General features: G+C 38.9%; 1 protein-coding gene across 2 annotated transcripts in view; it reads left to right on the top strand.

Moving 5' to 3' along the window:
• rab3gap1 (RAB3 GTPase activating protein subunit 1) overlaps nt 1-23,533 on the top strand; it is a 105,340-nt gene that overhangs the window by 12,841 nt on the left and 68,966 nt on the right. For both annotated transcript variants that reach the window (XM_049484802.1, XM_049484803.1), the window contains exons 7-11: nt 7,401-7,566; nt 8,639-8,738; nt 13,710-13,791; nt 15,911-15,979; nt 18,836-18,909. In XM_049484802.1, the coding sequence (XP_049340759.1) occupies nt 7,401-7,566; nt 8,639-8,738; nt 13,710-13,791; nt 15,911-15,979; nt 18,836-18,909 (491 nt within the window). The remainder of the gene's footprint in view (nt 1-7,400; nt 7,567-8,638; nt 8,739-13,709; nt 13,792-15,910; nt 15,980-18,835; nt 18,910-23,533) is intronic.

Genomic DNA, 23,533 nt, shown 5'->3' with positions numbered 1-23,533 from the left:
TTTACTGCCCTAGACCACCTTACATTACCATATGCACCCTATACTTCCACATAGGATGTATTCCCTATACTTATGCTAGATATAATTCCTATATTAACCTATACTACCCCACACTTCCTACGCTACGCTATACTCTTTGTACTACCCTAACAGACCTTTTCTTCTTATACTCCCTATACTACTCTATACTCTCTACACTACCCTATAGTCTATACTATCCTATGGTACTTTTATACTGTAAAGATGATCCTGCTATAATCGAATAGAGTTCTGTCTCTTCATTCTGCTTTTTTTGATGCCACTCTTTATCTCAGTAATCTAAAGTTTTATCTCATCTAAAGTTTCTTCACCTAAATGTAGGTAAACTTATTTTGCTTTTTCTTCTGCACAAATTACTATTATTATTATTATTTTTTTTTTTAAGCAAAATGTTTGGATGGATTGTGGATATAGATCATATAAATGATATGCCTTGAACCATGAGTGTTATGGGGGGCACTGTATATAGGGATTAGTGGGTGGCTTGACTTATAATAACACAAACTCTTTTGCTGATTTTTTTAAAAATACCATTTTCAAACACCTTATTCATTTTGAATGGTGATTCATATTACAGTAATATAACTGTACAGTGCTCTACAGTGCAGATTGCAGTTTTTTTTTTTTTTAAGTTCACCTTATATAGCAGATGAATGTGTTTTGTGAAAACACTGCTGGAAGCACTGCAGTTTGTCCTCTAATATCACAGCCACGCCCCTCTCCAGTGTTCTCCACCCCGGCAGGCTTGTGTACTCAGGTTGTGGAGTCTTTGTGTAAACCTTAATGACATCATCTCAGTCTGGAACCCGCAGCAGCAGCAGCTCTGCACCTCCACCAGATGGTGGTGTTGAGCTGTGTTTGTTCCTGGGGTTCAGTCAGTGCACCGCCACCATTATACACACCACTCCTCTCCACTTACCACTTACCTTTCTTACAGCAAAGTACTGTACCTGTATAACTCAGCCATCACTTGTGAATTGATCTTCATTTGCCTAATGATCAGCTGTTCAGCCACTGAGGTAACTGGACCTGCTGGTTACAGTTCAGTATGTGCCGCCTCAATGTGTGGTCAGGTGGGTCATGGTAATAATAAATGTGCTGTGGAGAAGTGGCATTAAATTGCTGCCTTCTCCTGCTTTTACCTGGAAGAGGATAATAGGACCCAGAGCTGGAAATGCTTGCGTCCGAAGCAGTCCACCTTAAAATACGTGAGAATTGCTGCAGTAAGGTGTGCAGATGTGGTAAAGATGTAGGTGCTGCAAACCACAATCCACTCCAATGGAGCTTCAATACGTTTGTTCCAATCAAAAGATTTGGTCTTAAGAACCATGATGTGGTTCGCTTGCCGTGTGAAAGCACTTTTCTCCGTGTTTCAGGCTTTCGGACCAATCACAGGAGACTGAGAAAGGCTATAATCAACCATTTATTAAACAATAGAAACAAAAAAAAACAGGTGCTTTGCAGAAATCCTCAATGGGTGCAATGGTGCACCCGTTACTCAGCAGTATGGGAAGCTCTATTTGAGTAATGTATTAATCCAAATTATGGCAAGAACTACTCAACTAAGTAAAGAAAAAGAAATACTTCAAGACATTTAAGCTCAGTCAATCTGAAAAAAAAACAAGAATGTAAAGTAAAGAAAGTATTCTCAAGTACAGAAGACCTTCAAACACGTTGTGATAAAACTGGCTCTCATCAGGACCGCCTCAGGAAAGGAAGAGCAAGAGTTGCCTCTGTTGCACAGGATAAAGTCTTTTTTTTTTTTTTTTTTTGCAAATTGGATGTTTAACCATGTTTAAATGAGGTTTGAAATGCGATTACAATCAGATATGTACAGATGCTACTCAGTCTGGATACTCAAATTGGATTTCAGCATGTGTTTTGCTTCACTCACAACATGACAAGCAATTACCTCATCAAATCCAGAGTTAGACTCTCAGATAATGCTAAAGATTTTTAGGTTAGGACTAGGGCTGGCCCGAATAGCGTTTTTTGAGCTCCGGATATTCGGCACTGATTCGAAGCGAATATTCGAATATTCGTTGTTAAAAAAAGAGGTAAAAAAAAAAAAATTGAAAAATGTTCAATTTGCTCTGACTGACGAGACATATTCACCCCGGATTTTTGGTGTTTTTATCCCCCATATTTTTTCTGTGTTTTTAGCCCAGATTTCTTTGTGTTTTCATCCCGGAATTTCTGCTGCCCCACACGCGGCTTATCCGCTGCGTAAGCAGGCTAGGAGGCTGCTGCACGGTTTCTCCGCTGCGCAAGCCAGCCCAGTAAATTGCTGTTTGTGTTTTCACACTTTCACACTTTCACACAAAAAAAAACGTTTGTTCAGGAAGTATTTTATGTTCTTAAACATTGTTAATTATATTAGAGGACAGTCATTGTAAACTGTACTTGGTCTATTTCGGTTAAAGGATTGTGCAGGGCATATTACTGATTTTGTATTTTTGCACTTGGGCTATAAGCTCAATATTAAATATTTCGTTTGTTTAGAAATTATTTTATATTTTTAAACCATGTTAAATTATATTAGAGTAGAGGAAAGTCATTGTTAATGACATTATTGTACTTGGTCTATTTCGGTTAAAGGATTGTGCAGGGCATAGCCGTATTACTGATTTTGTATTTTTGCACTTGGGCTATAAGCTCAATATTAAATATTTCGTTTGCTTAGAAATTATTTTATATTTTTAAACCATTTTAAATTATATTAGATAAGAGGAAATTCGTTCAGACATCATTTTTGTAGGCCAGGCTTTTGTAACCGATTTAGCCCCTACTGTTGCCACATTACCCCTTACGTTTTATTATATAAATCAGTTTCGAAGAGCCTGCATTTTTTTTTATCACATGTATAATAGAGGTCTGCGCGAGACTGATTTTTAAACGCACTCTTCCACGCTCCCGCGTTTCTGTCTCGTTACCGCTCCGCAAAAAAATTGCTTCTTTTAATCCCGCGCCCGCCCGCCACATACACATTTCTGCCGCTCCCGCCCCACGTTCCTAATATAAATTAAATAAACTACATTTAATGCTTCAAATTTACTTATATATTTATTAAAACAGCAGCGCTGAATAGTGCGGTCCCGTTCCTTACCCCAGTCCAAACACCATCGGTGTGTGCGTGTGTGTGTCGGTCCATCCTGCTCGTTGAGAGTTTTCTTTAGTTTTTTTTTTTTTTTTACAATTATTACAGTTTTCTTAACTATTTATTAATTTGCTCCCGCATCGTCTGGATTAAACTCCCGCTCCAGCCAATAACAGTTCAGTTCTGTCCCGCGCGCAAGATATTCTGACGGGACCCGCGAAAACAGAAGTGGTTAGAGTGAGGTGGAACTCTGGAAAGGAGAAAAAAAACGAATATCCGAATACCAAAATTAAAAACCGAATACCTACTCAACGAACGAATATCCGAATACCCGAATATTCGGGTCCAGCCCTAGTTAGGACAAGGTTGAAAACTAAAAGCCATAAATCACCTAAAGCCATAAATGTAATTAAAAAATATGTATATAAAAAAGGGTTTTTAAATAAAATGATCAATATCGTAATACAGTAGTATCGTAATACACCCTTATTCTTTAACTTTAACTTTAACAGAGTATACACATCAATCACCTGTTGTCATGATCTGAACTGTCTGGTGTGTTTGTACCAGGTGTGTGGTAAAGGGTGAAACAGAAATTGTAGCCTTCATTAGGCAGGTTACTGCTGGTCCTGCTCAGCTTCCCTGAACTGCAAATAAAACCCAATACTGTAAGCATCAGTAAAGATGATTCTGCTAAAACTAGACTGAGTTAAACCTCTACAGGCAGGATGATAAGGTTATTCTGCAGTCTATATGTGGAAATTTACCCTGCATTTACACTGGAAGCTACTTTTTGCCTCCAGTTGCCCAAATCTCTGCTCGCTTATCGCCTGTGGCTGTTTCTGTACTCAAGCTGACCTTGGTTTCCAGTAGTTTCATGGACACCTTTTTTGTTGTTTCAGCCATTTCTCATTTTCTGTAAATAAATGCTCTAAATCACAATATTTCTATTTGGAATTTGGGAGAAATGAGGTCCGAGGTTTATAGAATAAAACAACAATGTTAATTTTACTCAAACATATACCTATAAATAGCAAAATCAGAGAAACATATTCATATTTATAAAGCGTTTATATAGAGTTCAAAAATCAATATTTAGTGGAATAACCTTGGTGTTTAATCACAGTTTTCCATCATCTTGGCATGTTGTCCTCCACCAGTCTTGCACACTGCTTTTGGATAACTTTATGCCACTCCTGGTGCAAAAACTCAAGCAGTTCAGCTTGGTTTCCAGAGCTGTGTGTGTGTGTGTGTGTGTGTGTGTGTATGTATGTGTGTGTATGTGTATATATATATATATATATATATATATATATATATATATATATATATATATATATATATATATATATATATATATATATATATATATATATGTGTGTGTATATATATATATATATATATATACGGTGGCCGAGAAAGCCCAGCGCAGTGCAAATTGAAAAGCGCTGCAAAAGCACAAAACACATCCATCAAAATTACAACACAGGCGCAGCAAATAGAAAAACGCGCTGCAAATAGAACCACAACACAACGGAAGTGAGTCACAACACAACGGAATTTTCCCGGGGGACCTTAAAAGATGCTGTACCAGCTGTATACAAAGGACAATAAGTGGCAAACAAGCTTCTGAAAAGTAAGTTATGTTTATTACCTGTGATTACCACGGTTGTGTGCATATTATTAAAAGTTCTGCTTCACAAAACGCCTTGTTTGCCACTTATTGTCCTTTGTACACATAGTGAAGTCCGAGACGTTACTGAAGACGCAGCTTAGCTGGTACAGTATCTTTTAAGGTCCCCCGGGAAAATTCTGTTGTGTTGTGACTCACTTCCGTTGTGTTGTGGTTCTATTTGCAGCGCGTTTTTCTATTTGCAGCGGGTTTTTCTAGTTGCAGCGCGTTTTTCTAGTTGCTGCGCCTGTATTGTAATTTTGATGGATGTGTTTTGTGCTTTTGCAGCGCTTTTCAATTTGCACTGCGTTGGGCTTTCTCGGCCACCGTGTATATATATATACACTGCTCAAAAAAATAAAGGGAACACTCAAATAACACAATAAAACTCCAAGTAAATCAAACTTCTGTGAAATTAAATTGTCCACTTAGGAAGCAACACTGATTGACAATCAATTTCACCTGCTGTTGTGCAAATGGAATAGACAACAGGTGGAAATTATTGGCAATTAGCAAGACACACTCAATAAAGGAGTGGTTCTGCAGGTGGGGACCACAGACCACTTCTCAGAACCTATGCTGTCTGGCTGATGTTTTGGTCAGTTTTGAATGTTGGTGGTGCTTTCACACTCGTGGTAGCATGAGACGGACTCTACAACCCACACAAGTGGCTCAGGTAGTGAAGCTCATCCAGGATGGCACATCAATGCGAGCTGTGGCAAGAAGGTTTGCTGTGTCTGTCAGCGTAGTGTCCAGAGGCTGGAGGCGCTACCAGGAGACAGGCCAGTACACCAGGAGACGTGGAGGAGGCCGTAGGAGGGCAACAACCCAGCAGCAGGACCGCTACCTCCGCCTTTGTGCAAGGAGGAACAGGAGGAGCACTGCCAGAGCCCTGCAAAATGACCTCCAACAGGCCACAAATGTGCATGTGTCTGCACAAACGGTTAGAAACCGACTCCATGAGGATGGTATGAGGGCCCGACGTCCACAGATGGGGGTTGTGCTCACAGCCCAACACCGTACAGGACGCTTGGTATTTGTCAGAGAACACCAGGATTGGCAAATTCGCCACTGGCGCCTTGTGCTCCTCACAGATGAAAGCAGGTTCACACTGAGCACATGACAGACGTGACAGAGTCTGGAGACGCCGTGGAGAGCGGTCTGCTGCCTGCAACATCCTTCAGCATGACCGGTTTGGCAGTGGGTCAGTAATGGTGTGGGGTGGCATTTCTTTGGAGGGCTGCACGGGCTGCATGTGCTCACCAGAGGTAGCCTGACTGCCATTAGGTACCGAGATGAGATCCTCAGACCCCCTGTGAGACCATATGCTGGTGCGGTTGGCCCTGGGTTCCTCCTAATGCAGGACAATGCTAGACCTCATGTGGCTGGAGTGTGTCAGCAGTTCCTGCAAGATGAAGGCATTGAAGCTATGGACTGGCCCGCCCGTTCCCCAGACCTGAATCCGATTGAGCACATCTGGGACATCATGTCTCGCTCCATCCACCAACGTCACGTTGCACCACAGACTGTCCAGGAGTTGGTGGATGCTTTAGTCCAGGTCTGGGAGGAGATCCCTCAGGAGACCATCCGCCACCTCATCAGGAGCATGCCCAGGCGTTGTAGGGAGGTCATACAGGCACGTGGAGGCCACACACAATACTGAGCCTCATTTTGACTTGTTTTAAGGACATTACATTAAAGTTGGATCAGCCTGTAGTGTGTTTTTTCACTTTAATTTTGTGTGTGGCTCCAAATCCAGGCCTCCATTGGTTAATAAATTTGATTTCCATTGATGATTTTTGTGTGATTTTGTTGTCAGCACATTCAACTTTGTACAGAACAAAGTATTCAATGAGAATATTTCATTCATTCAGATCTAGGATGTGTTATTTGAGTGTTCCCTTTATTTTTTTGAGCAGTGTATATATATATATATAATATTACAACCACAAGTGCTACAAATCATTTTTACAACATCCTAAAACTGTGACAAATATTATTAGTTATTTTTTCTTTTTTTAATATTGTGGCTTATTTGGTTAATTAAATAACTATTTTATCAAATATCTATAATATACATGGTCTTATCACTGTCATGCCATGCGATGCCATGAGAATATTGATGCCCTGCTCTTTTTAGGTTTGGGAACTGTAATGGTAAAAACCTTCAGTCTGTGCCTTTTAAGCCCAATGCTTGATCCATCCACCCCCATGCTTAACAGTTGATGAAATGCTTGCATGCAGCTGTAAGGATAGTTAGTGTTCTATATAATAAAGTGTCTGCATTTTTTGCTTTATATTGTGATATAGTGAAAGAATTATTTTCATTTTTATAATGAAAAAGAAATGGTAGTCACTTGCTCAAAGCATGTCTGTATTAGTTCCTGTGGGACCAAACTGGAATTGAATGGTAATAATTGGGCTAATTTGAGTTTACAGTGTAAAGAAGATTAATTTACTTATTAGCTACATAGAACTTTGTTGTAAATGTAAAATGTACAGTATGTATTTTTGCTTTAGTGTATTTTTAATGATGTTTGATCATCATACAGTGATCTCATAGTTTTTGTCTGTGTGTGTTTGTGTTTATAGCCAGGTGCCCCTGTTTGTCCACATCCAGCAGAAGTGGAGGAAGATGTATGCGGGGGAGTGCCAAGGCCCGGGGGTCCGCACTGAGTTTGAGATGGTGCATCTCCGCAAGGTGCCCAGCCAGTACAACCATCTCTCAGGCCTCCTGGACATCTTTAAAGCCAAGATAGTAAGTGAAACCACAAGAGCTACACATTATTTTTACAACACCCTGAAATAACGATGATGTAAATATTGCAATTATTATATATTTTTTATCAATTAATCTAATGTTGTTTTCTTTTTTTAATATAATCTGGTTTGTTAGATTAATAAAATTACTACTTTATAAAATACTATAAAAGTGGGTTGTGTGTATGTGTGCTTAAATTAAATAATTCAACCGCAATAACAGAGAACAGAGAAAAGTATCTGTTTAAAGGATCATTAAGGATTATATTTTCTGTAGTAACTCATAACATGACCAGGGTATCATCAGATATAAAACAAACATGCTGAGTTTAAGCGCTTGGAGCTCTTGTCAGCTGAGCTTCAGCCAGTATTTTCTTATTTGAACAGTGCAGTACATCACATTAATCTGTGTAGGTTTTATCCTCTGAATCTGCCCCTCACAATTTCCCAAATCCCATTTCCACACCCCTGGCTGTCAGGTGTAGACACCAGTATGCAAACAGTGTGTTGAAACCATGGAAATGCATGAGCTGGCTATTTTTCTGCTGAAAAGGTCATCACTGAGCTTCAGTAAGGTTGCTAATCATAGCTGTGTTATTAACCACCACCACTAGTGTACTAAAGAAGGGCATTTTGGACATTGTCGTCGCTTGCTGCTGTGTGTCAATCTGGCAACCCACATGAGCTTAATGTCTGAGGAGGGCCTTGTGGGGCAAAAAACTCTAGCCAGTGTTTGGACATGGGACTGGTGTGGCCTTTTCAGTTTCTCACATTTATTACTGATTGTTCCTTAAACACGAATATAAACGCAATGGAAATATGTCTGAGCCAAGACAAAAAGCAGTAGAATATTTTTTTGTTTTTGCTGCAGAAGTTAATAGAAGATAATTAGCAATGTTGAAACAACTAAAATAATCAATAAATAATAAAAAAATAATCTAATATTAGTAACTGTTTCAATATCCTCTCTGCTCCTCCCCTAAACCTTTTCTTCTCTACTGCATTTTCTCATTTCTCTCGTCTTTATGTTATCTTGTACCTTCATCTTCTTTTCCGTTTGTAATTTACAGGGCTGCCCACTGACGCCGCTGCCACCCATCAACATCGCCATCCGATTCACCTACATCCTCCAGGACTGGCAGCAGTACTCCTGGCCTCAGCAGCCTCCTGGTAAGAGTTATTATATCTTGTAGATTGATCATGTAGATATTTTAACTTTTTGATGGACTTCCTAGTGGATGAGACAAGAAAAGGAAATTCCGCTGACTGACTGATGATCTCATTTCTCAGACCACAGTTCAAACCAAGGTTCATGTGTTTTTACTTATACCTTTTATACATTTGGTCTGTTTAGTTGGTTGCTGGTCTGGTTAGTTGGTTCCTAGTGGCAGGGTTTGTGCAGTCAAGAAAAACCTGGAAAAGTCATGGAATTCAGAAATAGCCATTTCCAGGACTGGATACGCTTTAGAAAAATCAAAATACCCAGAAGGTTGAAATAAAAACAGATGAATATGAGACAAAAGATTTGTTTAGAAGATAACTCCTTCTGTCTGAACTTACCTATTTTTCTTGTGAGCAAAAGAATTGGATCAAAATGAACTGCTGTGATTTTACTTGATCTACCTGTTCAAAATCTGTTGTTTAGTACACCAGTGATGACTTTCTTCTTCAGGACAAAGGTTGTACTGGCCGTGGCCAGTGTAGACATTCAGCGCTATTTATTGTTTGAATAATCAATGTATCATGATGCACCTAGGCAACAAAAAACAACTGATGGTCGCATGTTCCAGTACTTTTGCTCACAGGAAAAATGGGTGGGTTGAGACAGAAGGTGCTATCTTTTGACCAGTGTATCAGATCCAGATATAAATACCTGGAAATAAAAACTGAAATGTTGATCTTTTAATGTCAAGCCCAAATATTTTAAGTCTACAGCAAAAACAATGTTATCAGCCTCCATGTTCCAATACTTTTGGAGGGCATTATATACTGGAACGAGTTTGTTCCATCTCTTTCCCATCATAAATGCAAAACACATGTTGATGTTTAAAGCGTGAATCTCTAAAACCTACAGTAAGACAGAACCATAAAGCTAAAAGCTCTCTCTAGCTGACCATCGATTACCTAACTTCAGAGCGCAGCTGCTCATAGTAGGCGTGAACTCACGAAGAAGGCATTTGGAGCATTAGCCAGTGGCCTCAAGGAAGGTTTAAGAGAACGCCCGCTCATACAACACACTCGTGTGTGTGTGTCTCTCCCGGACGTTCGGCGCTTTACGGCTGACCCTGCCTTCGGCGATGCTAAGTGCCGAGCTCTTAGGCTTGCTTTTAGAACAGCGGAGAGATCCTTGAGGCCTGGAGTGCCGCTGTGGAAGGCGCATGGGCTTGCAGGTAGGAGGCCTAAGAGCTTTTTAGATTTTCTGTAAGTAAGTAATTCCATTACGTCAAATATTACAGCTTTTCTTTCCCATCCTGGTCTTAGTTCCTGCACCTTAGATTCCTGCATATCTTACTAAAAGCCTTATTGTTCACGTTATGGCTGTGTAACTCCTAAAATACCAATGTGCTTTATATTGTATGATGTGTTTTAAAGGTCATATGAGATATTGGAGTCCTTTTGTGTAGTATACTATATGTTCACATGCTTGTAGACACCTGCCGATGCTACTGTTCTTCAGAAATATAGTGTATTTTGTGGTATAACCATAAATTCTACTCTAAAAGAAGACTTATAAGCAAAGGGTGCGCATTGCGTGGCTAAAAATGTGCATGTACTAAATTTTCTAAATTAACCCCCTAACAGGCCAACATTTTTGTCACTTTTTTGCCTGTTATCACATGCCTATATCTTGAAGATTTCTATTTAAACATTATACTGAAAGATTTCATGTTTGATAAGAAACATTGAAAATCTTAAATGAAATTGTAAAATGTTTAACAAAATTGAAATCTGCAATTGTCAAAATATAATGAATTAAAACCAGAATATTGGCGCTTCAATATTTTCTTCAGTACATATCAAACATTTCATGTCCCCCAAACCTTTCGTTTCATTGCAGTTGTCTAGTTTTTATGTCTATTTTCATACATGCAAGATTTGGGATTGATTCCTGTTACTAATCTGAAATGATTAAGTAGAATAGAGAATGTAGGACTTTCCAAACCCCTCAAAGTTTTCAGTATGTAAATAAATTATTTTACTGCAGAGGCAGAGGGTTTTGGATATATGGGTCAAGGCTTTTTAAGGGCTTAATCGTGGCTGTGTTTTGGCCGTAACGTGAAATAAACCTTGCCTTTCCCTTTAAGAACCTGTTTCTGGCTTTGGCGGATTGCTATTTTAATGGTGCAGTGCTTCTGAGGCAGTGAAGGTCATTTAAAATGTTATTTCATTTTGTATTCTTAATACTGTTGATGTAAAAGTTGGTTTTGTCCTTGTGTGGAACAAGCAAGGTTTTATGAGTTGCCAAGATAGCAATATACCAGAAATTTACCTGTGAACACCTTATTTCCAGACGCTGTAGATAAATTCAGACACTGTTGCTATTTAAACGGTGCAGGTGAAATTGGCGGGTGTAATATAGCAATGAGCCAAAGTGCGCAAGGTGTAAGATAGGACACTTACTATTCCGATTTCAGAAAAAAGAAAGATCAGAATATAAAAAAAAAATATATATATATATGATGAACAAAAGAAACACAGGGAAATGGATGAAAGTGGTGACTGAAGGTTTTATTGACTGTTCCAATCATATTTAATTTGAAACAGTGGCTGCAGCACTGAAGGAAAACCAAAAGTTTAAAAGTGAAGTATAAACGGGGATACAAAACAAAAAAATACATTAAAAAATGATATACAAAATATATATTTGATTTTGTGAGAAAATCGGATTTGGACCACTTTGTAAATTTTCCAATTTTTTTTAAAAGTTTCAAAAGTATTCACATTAGTAGTCAGGTAGAAGTATAGATACTAGGGTGAGTTAAAGTATTAACTCAAAAGTTTTTTGTCAAGTAAAAGTGCAAAAGCACTGATTTCAATAATACTTACAGTGTGAAAGTAAAAATAATATAAGAAAAAATGCCATTAAGTACAAATGACTATAATGTTATATTAAAATTATAAATAGTTGAAAAATCTGGGATGCATTAGGCTTCCTGTTTCAGCTACATACTGTATTTGCCCATTTGAAATGAATGCATTTTAGAACATTGTAAATATATTAAAAAAGCTTTGTTGGGACATTTCCAATAGGGTGTTGAAATGGTATATGTTTATACTTCTCATCCAACCACAATAAGATTTACTCCATCTGGATCATAGACTGTAAATAAGTATGGACAGGATAGTCCCCATTCACTCTCATTACAGCGTTTTGAAGCCAAAATATGGCAAAAATGGAAGCTCCCATCTTGCATGCGCTTGCACGGTAGAGGCAAATTGGAGCCAGAACTGGCACGGCAGAGGTGGGAGGCGGGCAGCGTGACTGCCCAAACCCCGCCCTCCTCCTCAATTACTCTTTGCGTTTCGCCCTCATTTTCACCAAAAAAGTTACTTAACTTAGCTAACTTGAGTTGGCTAACCTAGTTAACTAGTTAGCTAACGTTAATTACATAAAGCTAGGTTACAAACCTGACCTAGATACTAAAATTAGGGAGAAGAACAAAATATAAATACTAATGAATTGATGGAGGGAAATATCCACTCTCAGAAAAAAAAAACTGCAGAGAACGTTTCCCTCAGGGTCTTTTACAACAATTAACTGCTGAACAAACCATTGCTTTACTTCAAAAATGTCATTTTTAACCACATCGCCACACCACTTTAAATATCACGGAATAACTACTGTAAAACGTGTTAACTGTAAAGAAACACAGGAGGGGGGTTGGTTTGAAGAATGTACAGAACCCAATTTCCTAAACTAAAAAAAATCCATCCATCCATCCATCCATCGTAAAAATGCTTTGAGGACTGCTTGATTGGACAATGAAATAAATAAATAAGATGAAATAAAAAATATATTAAATATAGTATATAATTAAATGTACAATATAATACTGTCCAGAGTTGATTACACAAATTTCTTGCCTTCTTGCTTTGTGTTTAAGAGCATCAGTTGTAAAGTTGTGAAGAGGTAGAGTTGTATACAGTGTATACAGGTATACAGTGAATAGTCCTATTAGAGTAATGTTCTAATCCATATAATGGCAAAAACTACTTAACTAAGTAAAGAAAAAAAAAAAACGTATAAGAAATTAAGGTCAGTCGTTCCGAGAAAATCTCAAGAACTTTAAAAGTATCCTCAAGTATAGTCGCAAAGACCATCAGAAACATTATGGTGAAACTGGCTCTCATCAGGACCACTTCAGGAAAGGAATAGCAAGAGAGAATAGCGTTAGAGTTTCCAGCCTCAGAAACCGTAAGTTAATAGCACCCCAGATAAGATGCACTCAACTGCTTCAAAATGAGTATTTTGCTTTGTCTAACAATTTTGCTAAGTTTAATACATGATTCCTTATGTGTTCCTTCATAGTCTGGAAGTTATATAATATATAAAAGTTTAAATAGTTTAGTGTAAATTGTAAGTACACAGTGTTCAAGAGTGAAAGTGTCACATGATTTTGTGTAACTGAGAAGGGGTAGTGGTGTAATCACCAGAGCTGGCTGTGTCATTTTATAAAAATAAATAAATAAATATATATATATATTTAGCACACATTGCCGCCATCGTTTGGTTAGCCAGACCTACCGAAACATGGTGAAGCAGATGTGGAAAGAGTGTGAAGCAATGTCTTTGCTGCTACAGCATGATTTTTCTCTTTTTACTAGGTGTGCTCTTGCCGACAGCAAGGCTGTAATTTTATTTGATGCACTTCAGAAGCTTTCATTGTTGCCATGGAGTCGTATCAGCTCTCCACGAGGATCGGAGCGCCTTAAGATTCTGTTTACTCAGTGGATTCATCACAGCGCGGATGTTTACCTGTGTATTAAAACTGCACTAGAAAATGTTTGTTCAGCCTAATGATATTCTTCCATTTATATCTTAATGCCTTAATGCTGGGGATTGGAGGGCGAGGCGAGGCCATATCCTCCTGTAATAAGGTCTAAAATTACACTTTCAGACATGTTGTCTTCTTATTGCAGACTTCGACGCCCTGCTTGCTGGGGAAGTGGGCGGCGTAGAGTTCGGCAAACTTCCATTCGGCGCCTGCGAGGATCCAATAAGGTGCGTGGGCCGTACTTTGAGACATGGCTTATTAATATATTGATTTTCAGAAACTTCTGTGCTGCGCTTGCATGGTAAAAAAAATCTTTAGCAGTAATTGTATTGCATTAAAAGCAGGATGATTGGTTTAAATCTGAACGAATGGACACATGGTATTGGTCTTTAGTGCTAATTAATTCGTATTTTAGTTTTCTAATAGTTCAATGGATATTTCTTTGTTAATTGTATAATATATTTTGGGATACATACTCCAGGTACTTCCATGTTGAGTACCATCTGATTTCTGATCTGCTCCTGTTTTTTAGTTTTTAGATAAACAGTTTAAAGACAGATAGGTAGATAACATTTATATGTGTATATGTGTATGCCATATGTGTATAATAAAACCAAGTACGTAGTCATGCAGACTGCTTCTACACATATTATTAAAACAATGGGTCACTCTCAGGAGCTCAGTGAATTCCAGTGTGGTACTGTGATAGGATGCAGCACCTGTGCAACAAGTCCAGTTGTGAAATTTCCTCACTACTAAATATTTCACAGCCAACTGACAGTGAAATTACAGCTCTGGAAAAAAAATAAGAGACCACTTAAAAAAATTATGAGTTTCTTTGATTTTACCAAATTAAAAACCTCTAGAATATAATCAAGAGGAAGATGGATAATCACAACCCATCAAACTAAGCTAAACTGCTTGAATTTTGCACCAGGAGTGGCATAAAGTTATCCAAAAGCAGTGTGTAAGACTGGTGGAGGAGAACATGCCAAGATGCAGGGTTATTCCACCAAATATTGATTTCTGAACTCTTAAAACTTTATGAATATTAACTTGTTTTCTTTGCATTATTTGGGGTCTGAAAGCTCTGCATCTTTTTTGTTATTTCAGCCATTTCTCATTTTCTGCAAATAAATGGTCTAAATGGCAATATTTTTGTTTGCAATTTGGGAGAAAAATTGTCCATAATTTATAGAATAAAACAAAAATGTTAATTTTACTCAAACATATACCTATAAATAGCAAAATCAAAGAAACTGATTCAGAAACTGAAGCAGTCCCTTAATTCTTTTCCAGATTAACTAAAGAGCAGCTGCATTAAAGCCTTACATCACCAAATGCAATGCAAAGTTTTGAATGCAGTGGTGTAGAGCATGCCACCACTGAACTCAGTAGCAGTAGAGCAGTAGAGACGTGTTCTCTGGAGTGAAGAACCTGAAAAATCACTTCTCCATCTGGCAAATGAGTCTAGGTTTGACCGTTACCAGGAGAACGGTACTTGTCTGTCTGCATTGTGCCAAGTGTAAAGTTTGGTGGAGGGGGGATTATAGTGTGCGGCTCAGTGCCCCTCCTAATGCTTCAGCATACCAAGAGATTTAAAAAATTTTCATGCTCTAAACTTTGTGTTGGGAATGGCTCCTTTCTGCACCAGTGCGGTACTTAAAAGTATTCACAAGTGCAGTCACAAAGACCATCAAAAACATTGATGATGAAGCTGGCTCTCATCAGGACTGCCCCAGGAAAGGAAGAGCAAGAGTTACCTCATCTGCTGCAAAGTTACCAGCCTCAGAAACCACAAGTTAACAGCACCCTAGATTCCCTAGTGTTTTAAGTTACTACGTGATTTCTTATGTATTCTTTCATAGTCTACATGACTTATGTATGCAGTATTCATTTACAATGTAGAAAAAGGAAGGTGCATCCAAAGTTTTGGCTGGTGCTGTATATCTTCCCCACAGTTTTGAGCCTACAAATTAGTAAATTAGTTGCAAACATCAGTCAAGCTAGAACATATTGAATTTAGAGCAGGAGCTTCTTTTTTGGGCAATAGTTAAAACTGGTGTTCCAACAGCTTTCAGTTCGTGCCTGTTCCCAGTTGGTGGTTCCTGACCATTTGATTAAATTTTTTTTAGTTGAAGATGACAGTTTGGGTCTTTTTCCATAGCTTGGCAAAGTGCATTCACCAACCCCTTTAAAAAAGGTTGAAAACTAACAGAGAAAAACAAGCATTACACAGTATATATATAAAAAAAGTAATCACACTGGTGATGAACAGTGTTTGTTTTATGAAACGTACTTCTGCACTTAAATAACCAAAGCTCTTTCCTCTCTCTCTTCCCTCAGTGAGCTGCACCTGGCAACAACCTGGCCCCACCTGACCGAGGGCATTGTTGTGGACAACGATGTTTACTCGTGAGTACCTACCTCACGCTGTTTTCAGCTGCTGTCGGAAATGAACTCCGGAGTGGCTTCATGAAGTTGAGAACGCTGGAGATGATTGGCGGCTGGGGGGGTGGGGGAGAGGGCGGTTGGTGTGGAATCAGGGTGTAGAAAATAGATGAATGAGGTAATGAGGAGCAGGGTGTGTGATGCATGAATATGCATCAGGTGCAAAAAAAGCAAAACACCCAGATGATGTCGGTGCCAAATTAATTTTTTTTGTCACCTCTCGAAGAACCTGTTACCCATAATAATTTTTCACAGCTCCAAATGGCTTTAGAGTGAGGTGTGGGGAGGGGGTTGCGGGGTGCGGTAAAGCGAAGGGGGGTGCAGGTTGCAGGGGCGGAGGGGGTTCGGAACACCACGCGCACCTCGACGCGGGTGCCCGAACGGCGCCGAAGCCGAAATTAATTCACGCCGAATAATTTTACGCTTTTTAGTTTAGTGATGAAATGCTGCTCAGTGAGCCATTGCATCGCATTAACACTGTTTGTGTTGTTCCTTCAAGTCCCTCCCTCCATTTGCATTCAGCACACCAGGATGGGATGATAGAGCTCTCACTTCTGAAGCACTTTTTTTTTTTTTTTTTTTTGAAGCAGAGGAACAAATACTCACACCTGTAGATAAGGAGGCAGAAGAATAATGAAGGGTGCTCGAGCAGACAATAGGACTGTTCTCGTTAAACATCCTCTCCAGCCTCTTCAAGGCACAGTGCACCCGAATCATTTGGGCTGTTTTGAGGCTTTCGCGTCGACGGCTCTCGAAAGCTGTCAGGCTATTCAGAGCTTTCTCTCGCCACTGTTGCTCGGATTTCTGAATACGGGCTGGGCAGCACTGTTGCTTGACTGCGTGATTGCCTTGTCTATTTTTTTATAGAGGATTTCTGGAGGATTTGGTGCCCTTTAAATATAGATGTATGAAATGAGAAATAAATACTCCTATAGGCCAAGATGAAACAACTCTACAAAAGTAACTACAACAATTCTGTTTTGACACGTTAAAAACTGAAATGGACAAGGCTATTAGTTTTTCTCTAGATTAAACCAAGACTGCTTTAAGTAAGAATATATACATACAAAAAAGTGAAAGTAAATGGCTTAAATATTTGTATTTTTTTGCACAATAAGGTGCACTTTAAATCCTTTAATTTTCCCAAAAATCGACAGTGCGCCTTATAATCCAATGCTCCTTATCTATGAATTCTACCAGTCAAGTTGTATATATATAGCAGTAAAGCCACTCCGCTGAAGCAGAGCATTATATAGCAGTTTCAATGAAGTTTCTCCAGCACCAAAGCTAGAGCAGCATTAGCCGCTAACTGCAGCGCTAGCTCTTTAGCCATTCAGAGGTGAGTATATCGGACTGTAGACTGCATCAGTTTAGACTCCAGCTGAGCTTATCATTGAGAATTTTCTTCAGCTCAGTGAAAAGGACACATTCTTTATTTCATTTTATTTTATTTTTTCCTCTTATGCGATCTGTAGCCTTATTTGGCCAATTCATTAGGAACACTAAGTGGCTACAACATGAGCCTACTAATATTATTGGAAGAAACACATCAGTTAAAAGTATTTATAAGGTCTGTTATCTTGAGATATGTCTGTCGGCAAATCACTGCTGCTGTCCATTTTCCAGTCTTTATCGAATTTCAAAACCACATAATGAAGTGACCCAATTTGGAATTGAAAATTACAGTCAGTGTGTAACTTGCCATTCCCTTTACGATCCATTTGCGCTCTGACTTTTCCGATTGCTGACGGATTGCTATTTTGGGGGCGCAGCTTACCAGATGTGTCCAACTCTTCTTAGCAGGGAAAGCTTACCGTTTTTTCAAGCTTGTTTATTCTGTTTATTGTTGATGAAAAGTTTGTATGCACTATGGATAAGTTAGCAATGACTGACTGAATGTTGATGTCTGCCTAGGTTCATTTCAGTCAGCGGCGCATTTGTTTATTGTGTTTAAATATGCCAGAAAGTTACCTGAACACACCTCAATTCGAGACTACCATGTACATCCCTGTAGATATATTCACAAGCACTGTCGCTATTTAAACAATGCAGGCCAAGCATGGCATGAAAATAGACTGTTGGTGAGGTGTAAGACAGCAATGAGCATTGAAACACCATGCAAAGCATGTAAGAAAGGTCCCAGGGGAGTTTTACATTTGTAGTTGCTTACTTTGGTCCAAGTCAGGTAACAAGTTTGTTTACTTGGAGCATGTCCCACTTGACTTGGTTGGTTTCATGCAAAGAAAATCAACAAATTAATGGTAATGTTGAGTTTAGTGTTTTAATCACAATTTTAATTAAATTTTCAAATGTAATCCTGATGGAGGATTGACTGGACTGCTGGATGGATTGGGTTGGGCGGGATCTTGGGGTCTGGACTTGACTGTTTGCTGGGGGGAGGATGGCGTGGTGGTGGAGGGGATTTTTACTCATAAAATTCTTTCAAGGTTGGCAGATCTACTAATGCCCATCTTTACAAGTCTAACATGTGCCTGCCACCTGCGCTTTCTTACCTCAGCCAGTAAATCTGCATATTTAAACATGTTTCTTTCCTGAGCTCAATCAGCCTCATCCTCATATGGCATAGTTAGCTCTATAAAACAAACTATCCGTTTGGTCTCTGAGTGTAACAGAAGAAAAATTAAGGATATTGTACCATTATTTACATTGGACAGCTTCTGAAAATGTCTAATTTCATAAGACTTTCCAGTGTTGTCAATTTTTCTTTAGATGGTCCATACTATTCAGCATTACTTGATGTGCTAATCGCTGATGGTTCACTGTTCTAAGACTGCCTGTGTCCACTTTCTTCCTTTATAGTGATCTGGACCCGCTACAGGCTCCTCATTGGTCGGTTCGAGTGCGTAAAGCAGACAATCCACAGTGCTTACTCGGTAAGTTGTAACCTCTTATTTTACGGAGCCTATTGGCGTATTAGCAGATTTATTTATTTAGCGTGATCACAGCATCTCTACTGCTGAGTTCAGAACGTAGATTACTTTATATTTATACTAATACATGAATTAAAGCTCTCTCTCTTTCTCACATGCACATACACAGCTGCTGTCATGTTTCCTATTTACTTTATTAAAAGTGGAATGAAAGTGGAATATGGAGCTAGCAATCATTTCCTCCATCAAAGCTTTACATTTTGTTTGCCTCTCCCAAAAATTGAGGAAAAGAGTAAGCAGCGGCATTAATCACAGAATATTGTTGTGAGTACTATTTTTCAAATTAATGACACAACTAATATAAATATAATTACATTTTGTCAATCTAATCTTGATTATTTTATTAACTGTACATTTAATTATCTATTATTAAAGTCTTCAACAATCAGTAATAAATTTGAGTGAGTGTAAACTGTCTACAGGAATTTAGTTTCCAAAAACTGGATTGAGTTTTCTGCCCCAGTCTCCTGCTTCTCCCCAGACACCAAGCTCACGCGTGTTGTTCAAAATGTCCACTATGCTAGTGGTAGTGGTAGATTACCTAGCTATGGTTAGTGAACCCTACTGAAGCTTAGTGATTACCTGTTCAGCAGAAAAATAGCCAGCTTGCCTGTTTCCATGGCTGCATCACACAGTTTTCAAGCCATTGTCTATACCTGGCAACCTAGGTTGTGGAAATGGGGTTGGGGGAATGGCGGTGGGCAGATTCGGAGGATAAAATCTACAAAGATTACTGTAACATACTGCACAGTTCTAGTAAGTAAATACTGGCTGAAGCTCTGCTGTCGTATGTCTAAAGCTGCCAGCATTGCTTTCTTAATATCTGATGATGCATGCTGATCATATTATGGGTTCCAAATAAAACTTTTTTTGTTTGAAAACTAAGCCTAAAGAATGTTTGTTGTCCAAGATCTGCATACAAATTGCTTTTTATGTTGCAAAAACCAACATAAATCGCAAAACCCCCCAGTAAAATACAGTTGTATTTCAATTGTATGGAATCAAAACATATTACCTCCTATAACCACTATGTTATCACATTTATATGACATATTTTTCAAGAACGTAAACACAAATGTGAATGTAATTTAATTCAAAGCATTGGTACTGTTTTTGTTTGAATAAGTATCACACTCCAGGGTGACGAACAGAGTGTGTGTTCTGCACAAACAGATTTGGATGAAGCTGAATAGAAATAGGAGGGTGTGTTGATTAATTAGTGCCTTAGCCTGCCGCGTAACTCGTCATCGCTTTTAAGCAGCTGCGCTAAGCACAATGGCACATCACCAAAGCGGCTCACGCAGACGGGCAGTGCCAGGAATTAGCAGTCACAATCAAGCCTGTGGGTGATGCAATAAAGGACAATAGAAATAGCACACCTGTGCCTGGCGTGATTTAGCACAGCTGGGGCAGGATGGTGGAGGAATACGTAGATTACCCCTCATTTATCTCCTCTTTACATCCTTATATCATTTTTTTCTGTAACTGTTACTGATCATCATCTTCTTCTTCCACTGCTGACCCTGTAGTGTAGCTGCTGCCTGTATTCACTGTGCCAGGTTCTGGTGCCTTCTGGTGCAATCACCAAATTATTATTATTATCAAAGCACTGAGAAACTAATGTTTTTTTTTTATTTCTGTTCTTTTCCATTTTGATTTAATGTCCCACAGTTTTCAAAGAGTCTGATTGTGTAGCTTAGTGCTTGTATGTAACTTTTTTGAATTTATTTTGAATGTTAGGGATATATTCTATAGAAATTTATAGGTATAACAGTTTTGTGCACCCATCATACTGCACATGCACTAGTTACACCCAAGCCCCTGAGACATCATAGCAACTGCCCACCTTGCAGACACTAAGACGACTGTAGCAACCACATGAAATAGCGTAGCAACCACTTACTTTTTATATATTACTTTTGTACTTTTTATTGATGATTATGGCTTAAAAGTCAGTGTCTCAGAAAATTAGAGTATTGTTTAAGGCCAATTGGTACTTTTGGCAGTGTGCCAAGTCCTGCTGGAAAATGAAATCCGCATCTCCATAAAAGTTGTCAGCAGATGGAAGCATGAAGTGCTGTAAGATTTTCCAGGAACACACTGAACTGATTTTGGACTTGATAAAACACAGTGGACCAGCACCAGCAGATGACATGTCTCTCCAAACCATCACTGATTGTGGAAACTTCACACTAAACCTCAAGCAGTTTGAACTGTGTGTCTCTTCACTCTTCCTCCAGACTCTGCTCCCTTGATTTCCAAAAGAAATGCAAAATTTACTAATCGTCAAAGATTTTTCATTGAAAGCCCTGGCAGTTTACTGTTAACTTTTTTTGTAAGATTTTGTACCATTTTAGGTTATTCTGCAAAAATATTCAGAAAAAACTGTAGGGTCTCCAAAAACATTGTGTTACTTCACTCTCTACTGCAGTATTTACACAACACACAGCACATTCACTCTTTTATCTTAATAACTAGAAAAAAAGACACACAAACAGATAACTCTGTAAATATTCCAAACATTCAGAAGACTCTTGGAACTGGAGAAAACTGGTACAGGAAGAATTGTGTCTGGCTGACCCACGTGACAACAGCGCCTTTAGCTCAAATTAACATTGAACTGAGGCCCAATCCCATTTCATCCCTTGGCTCTACCCCTCTGGTTTGCTGGAGGGGTAGGTTAGGGGAAGGGATAGGGCTTGTTAACTCTTCAAACAGAGACTTTTCAGATGCAAACTTCAAACGAAGGGGTATGAGAATCACTGGTAAGAAACCCACAAATATAAATGTTATATTACCATAGTTTAGTGTGTAGTTTCAATGTTTATGGCCAAATTCTTTATAACAAGCATAAAACAGACCACTAGGAGTTTGTCTCAGTAGCTAGCTAGCTAACTTTCCTGTTCCATCACAGAGGAATTAAGAAATGCACAATAGTAATTAATTTCTGCAGCATCTACCCCTGAATACATACAGTAAAGCCCTAAAGTTAACCAGCAGCAGCTAGGTTCCTGAACTTTAGTGCTCCTGATGACGTATCGGGTGCTTAAAGGGATGTCCCAATTCTTAGGGTGGGGTTACACTCCAAAAGAAGGGGTAGGGGTAAGTGGTAGGGCTAAGTGGTGAAATGGGATTGGGCCTAAGTCTCCATTTCAGCAGTGAAGAGAAGAATTAGAGGTCTGACAGGTGAAGTGCAGTAATAAAGTCATTGAAAAGATAAGAAAAGGCCATACAGCACTTCTACTGGACTGCTAAAAATAGGGGTGTTTATATATAAAGGTTTTAGAACACCCCTATTCAGTACAGTTTAGTACACACACACACACACACACACACACACACTCATGTACCTTATGGATATAGAAATGATTGGGGTCCAAAAGTTTGTGCCTCTGCTTCCCTCACAATGTTACTATGAATTTGGAATTCAAATTCAGATTGAAATTTTCTTTTATAAAAAATATCCATACCCATAACAGATGATTGATGAATTGATATATCCTTATAAGAGTTCAGTGGGTGTGTCCAAACCAAAAGAACAACATGATAAAGGAACACCCCCAATTACCTCACCGCATTAGAAAGCTTCTAATACCCTCTGCGCAGTATTCAACGTAATACTGCAGATATTTTGTAACAGGGATATTTTAAGAGCTCTTTGAGTTCAGCCGCTAACCCAGTCCTTTGTACTTTCCGATTCTTCCCTGTGGAAAACCGGATTGGATTTCTCAGTGGAAGTTCAGCTGGCTTCAGCTTTACACTGGCCAGACTGTCCGCGAGCAGATAAAGCACTTCGGGGAGAAAGAATAGCGAGGAACATTGGTTTGATCAGGAAAGCTTCGGGGAAAAAAGAAACTCTCATAAAGTGCTTGCCTTGGATCAGACTCGGGGAGGCTTCTAGAAAAAAAAAAGTGTAAATTATGAGACACAGGAAAGGTCAACACTGCCAACAATTACAGTTTGTGCAAGCTTTCCAAAACCAGACTGTTTCTCACATTAATCTTTCTATAAGCTGCGCTTACCGGCGGCACACTGATAAAAATGTTTCTTGGCAGTGAAAACTAGGTAGAATACAGTCAATATGAGTTATATTCCTTGTTATGAGAGTTTGGTGAAAATATTATCAGGATATAATCAGAGATGGTTCTATTCCATTGGCAGACATTTGTTTTTTTTTGTTATTTGGCCTAAAAAAATAGGCATCTCATCAACAAAGTAGTTTAGAAGGAACCAATTGACAAGGATGAAGCTTGGTGGGTAGTCACGCCAGACTGTGATGGAGTGATTCAGAATGGCAGCAAACCATCTTTAGTGCGCAAGTCCTGCCACAACATATGTGGAGGCTCCATGATGAAGGGTTGCATTTTGTACAGTGCAAGATCACCTTTGGTCATCATTACAGGCAATTTGACAGCCCACCATTGTTATTGAGGTCCTGCAACCTTTTCTGAACACACACGTGTGCTATTCCATCAGGACAATGCTCGTCCACATACTGCTGCTGTCTCAAGAGCTTGTCTTGAAAACAGAGTTGCTATGTCATGTCCAACTGCATCGCCAGGCCTAT

This window comes from Astyanax mexicanus, chromosome 11, assembly GCF_023375975.1.
Source record: "Astyanax mexicanus isolate ESR-SI-001 chromosome 11, AstMex3_surface, whole genome shotgun sequence".
NCBI lineage: Eukaryota > Metazoa > Chordata > Actinopteri > Characiformes > Acestrorhamphidae > Astyanax > Astyanax mexicanus.
The sequence above is the reverse complement of the archived record's forward strand: the minus strand, read 5'-3'. Positions and strand labels throughout refer to the sequence as shown.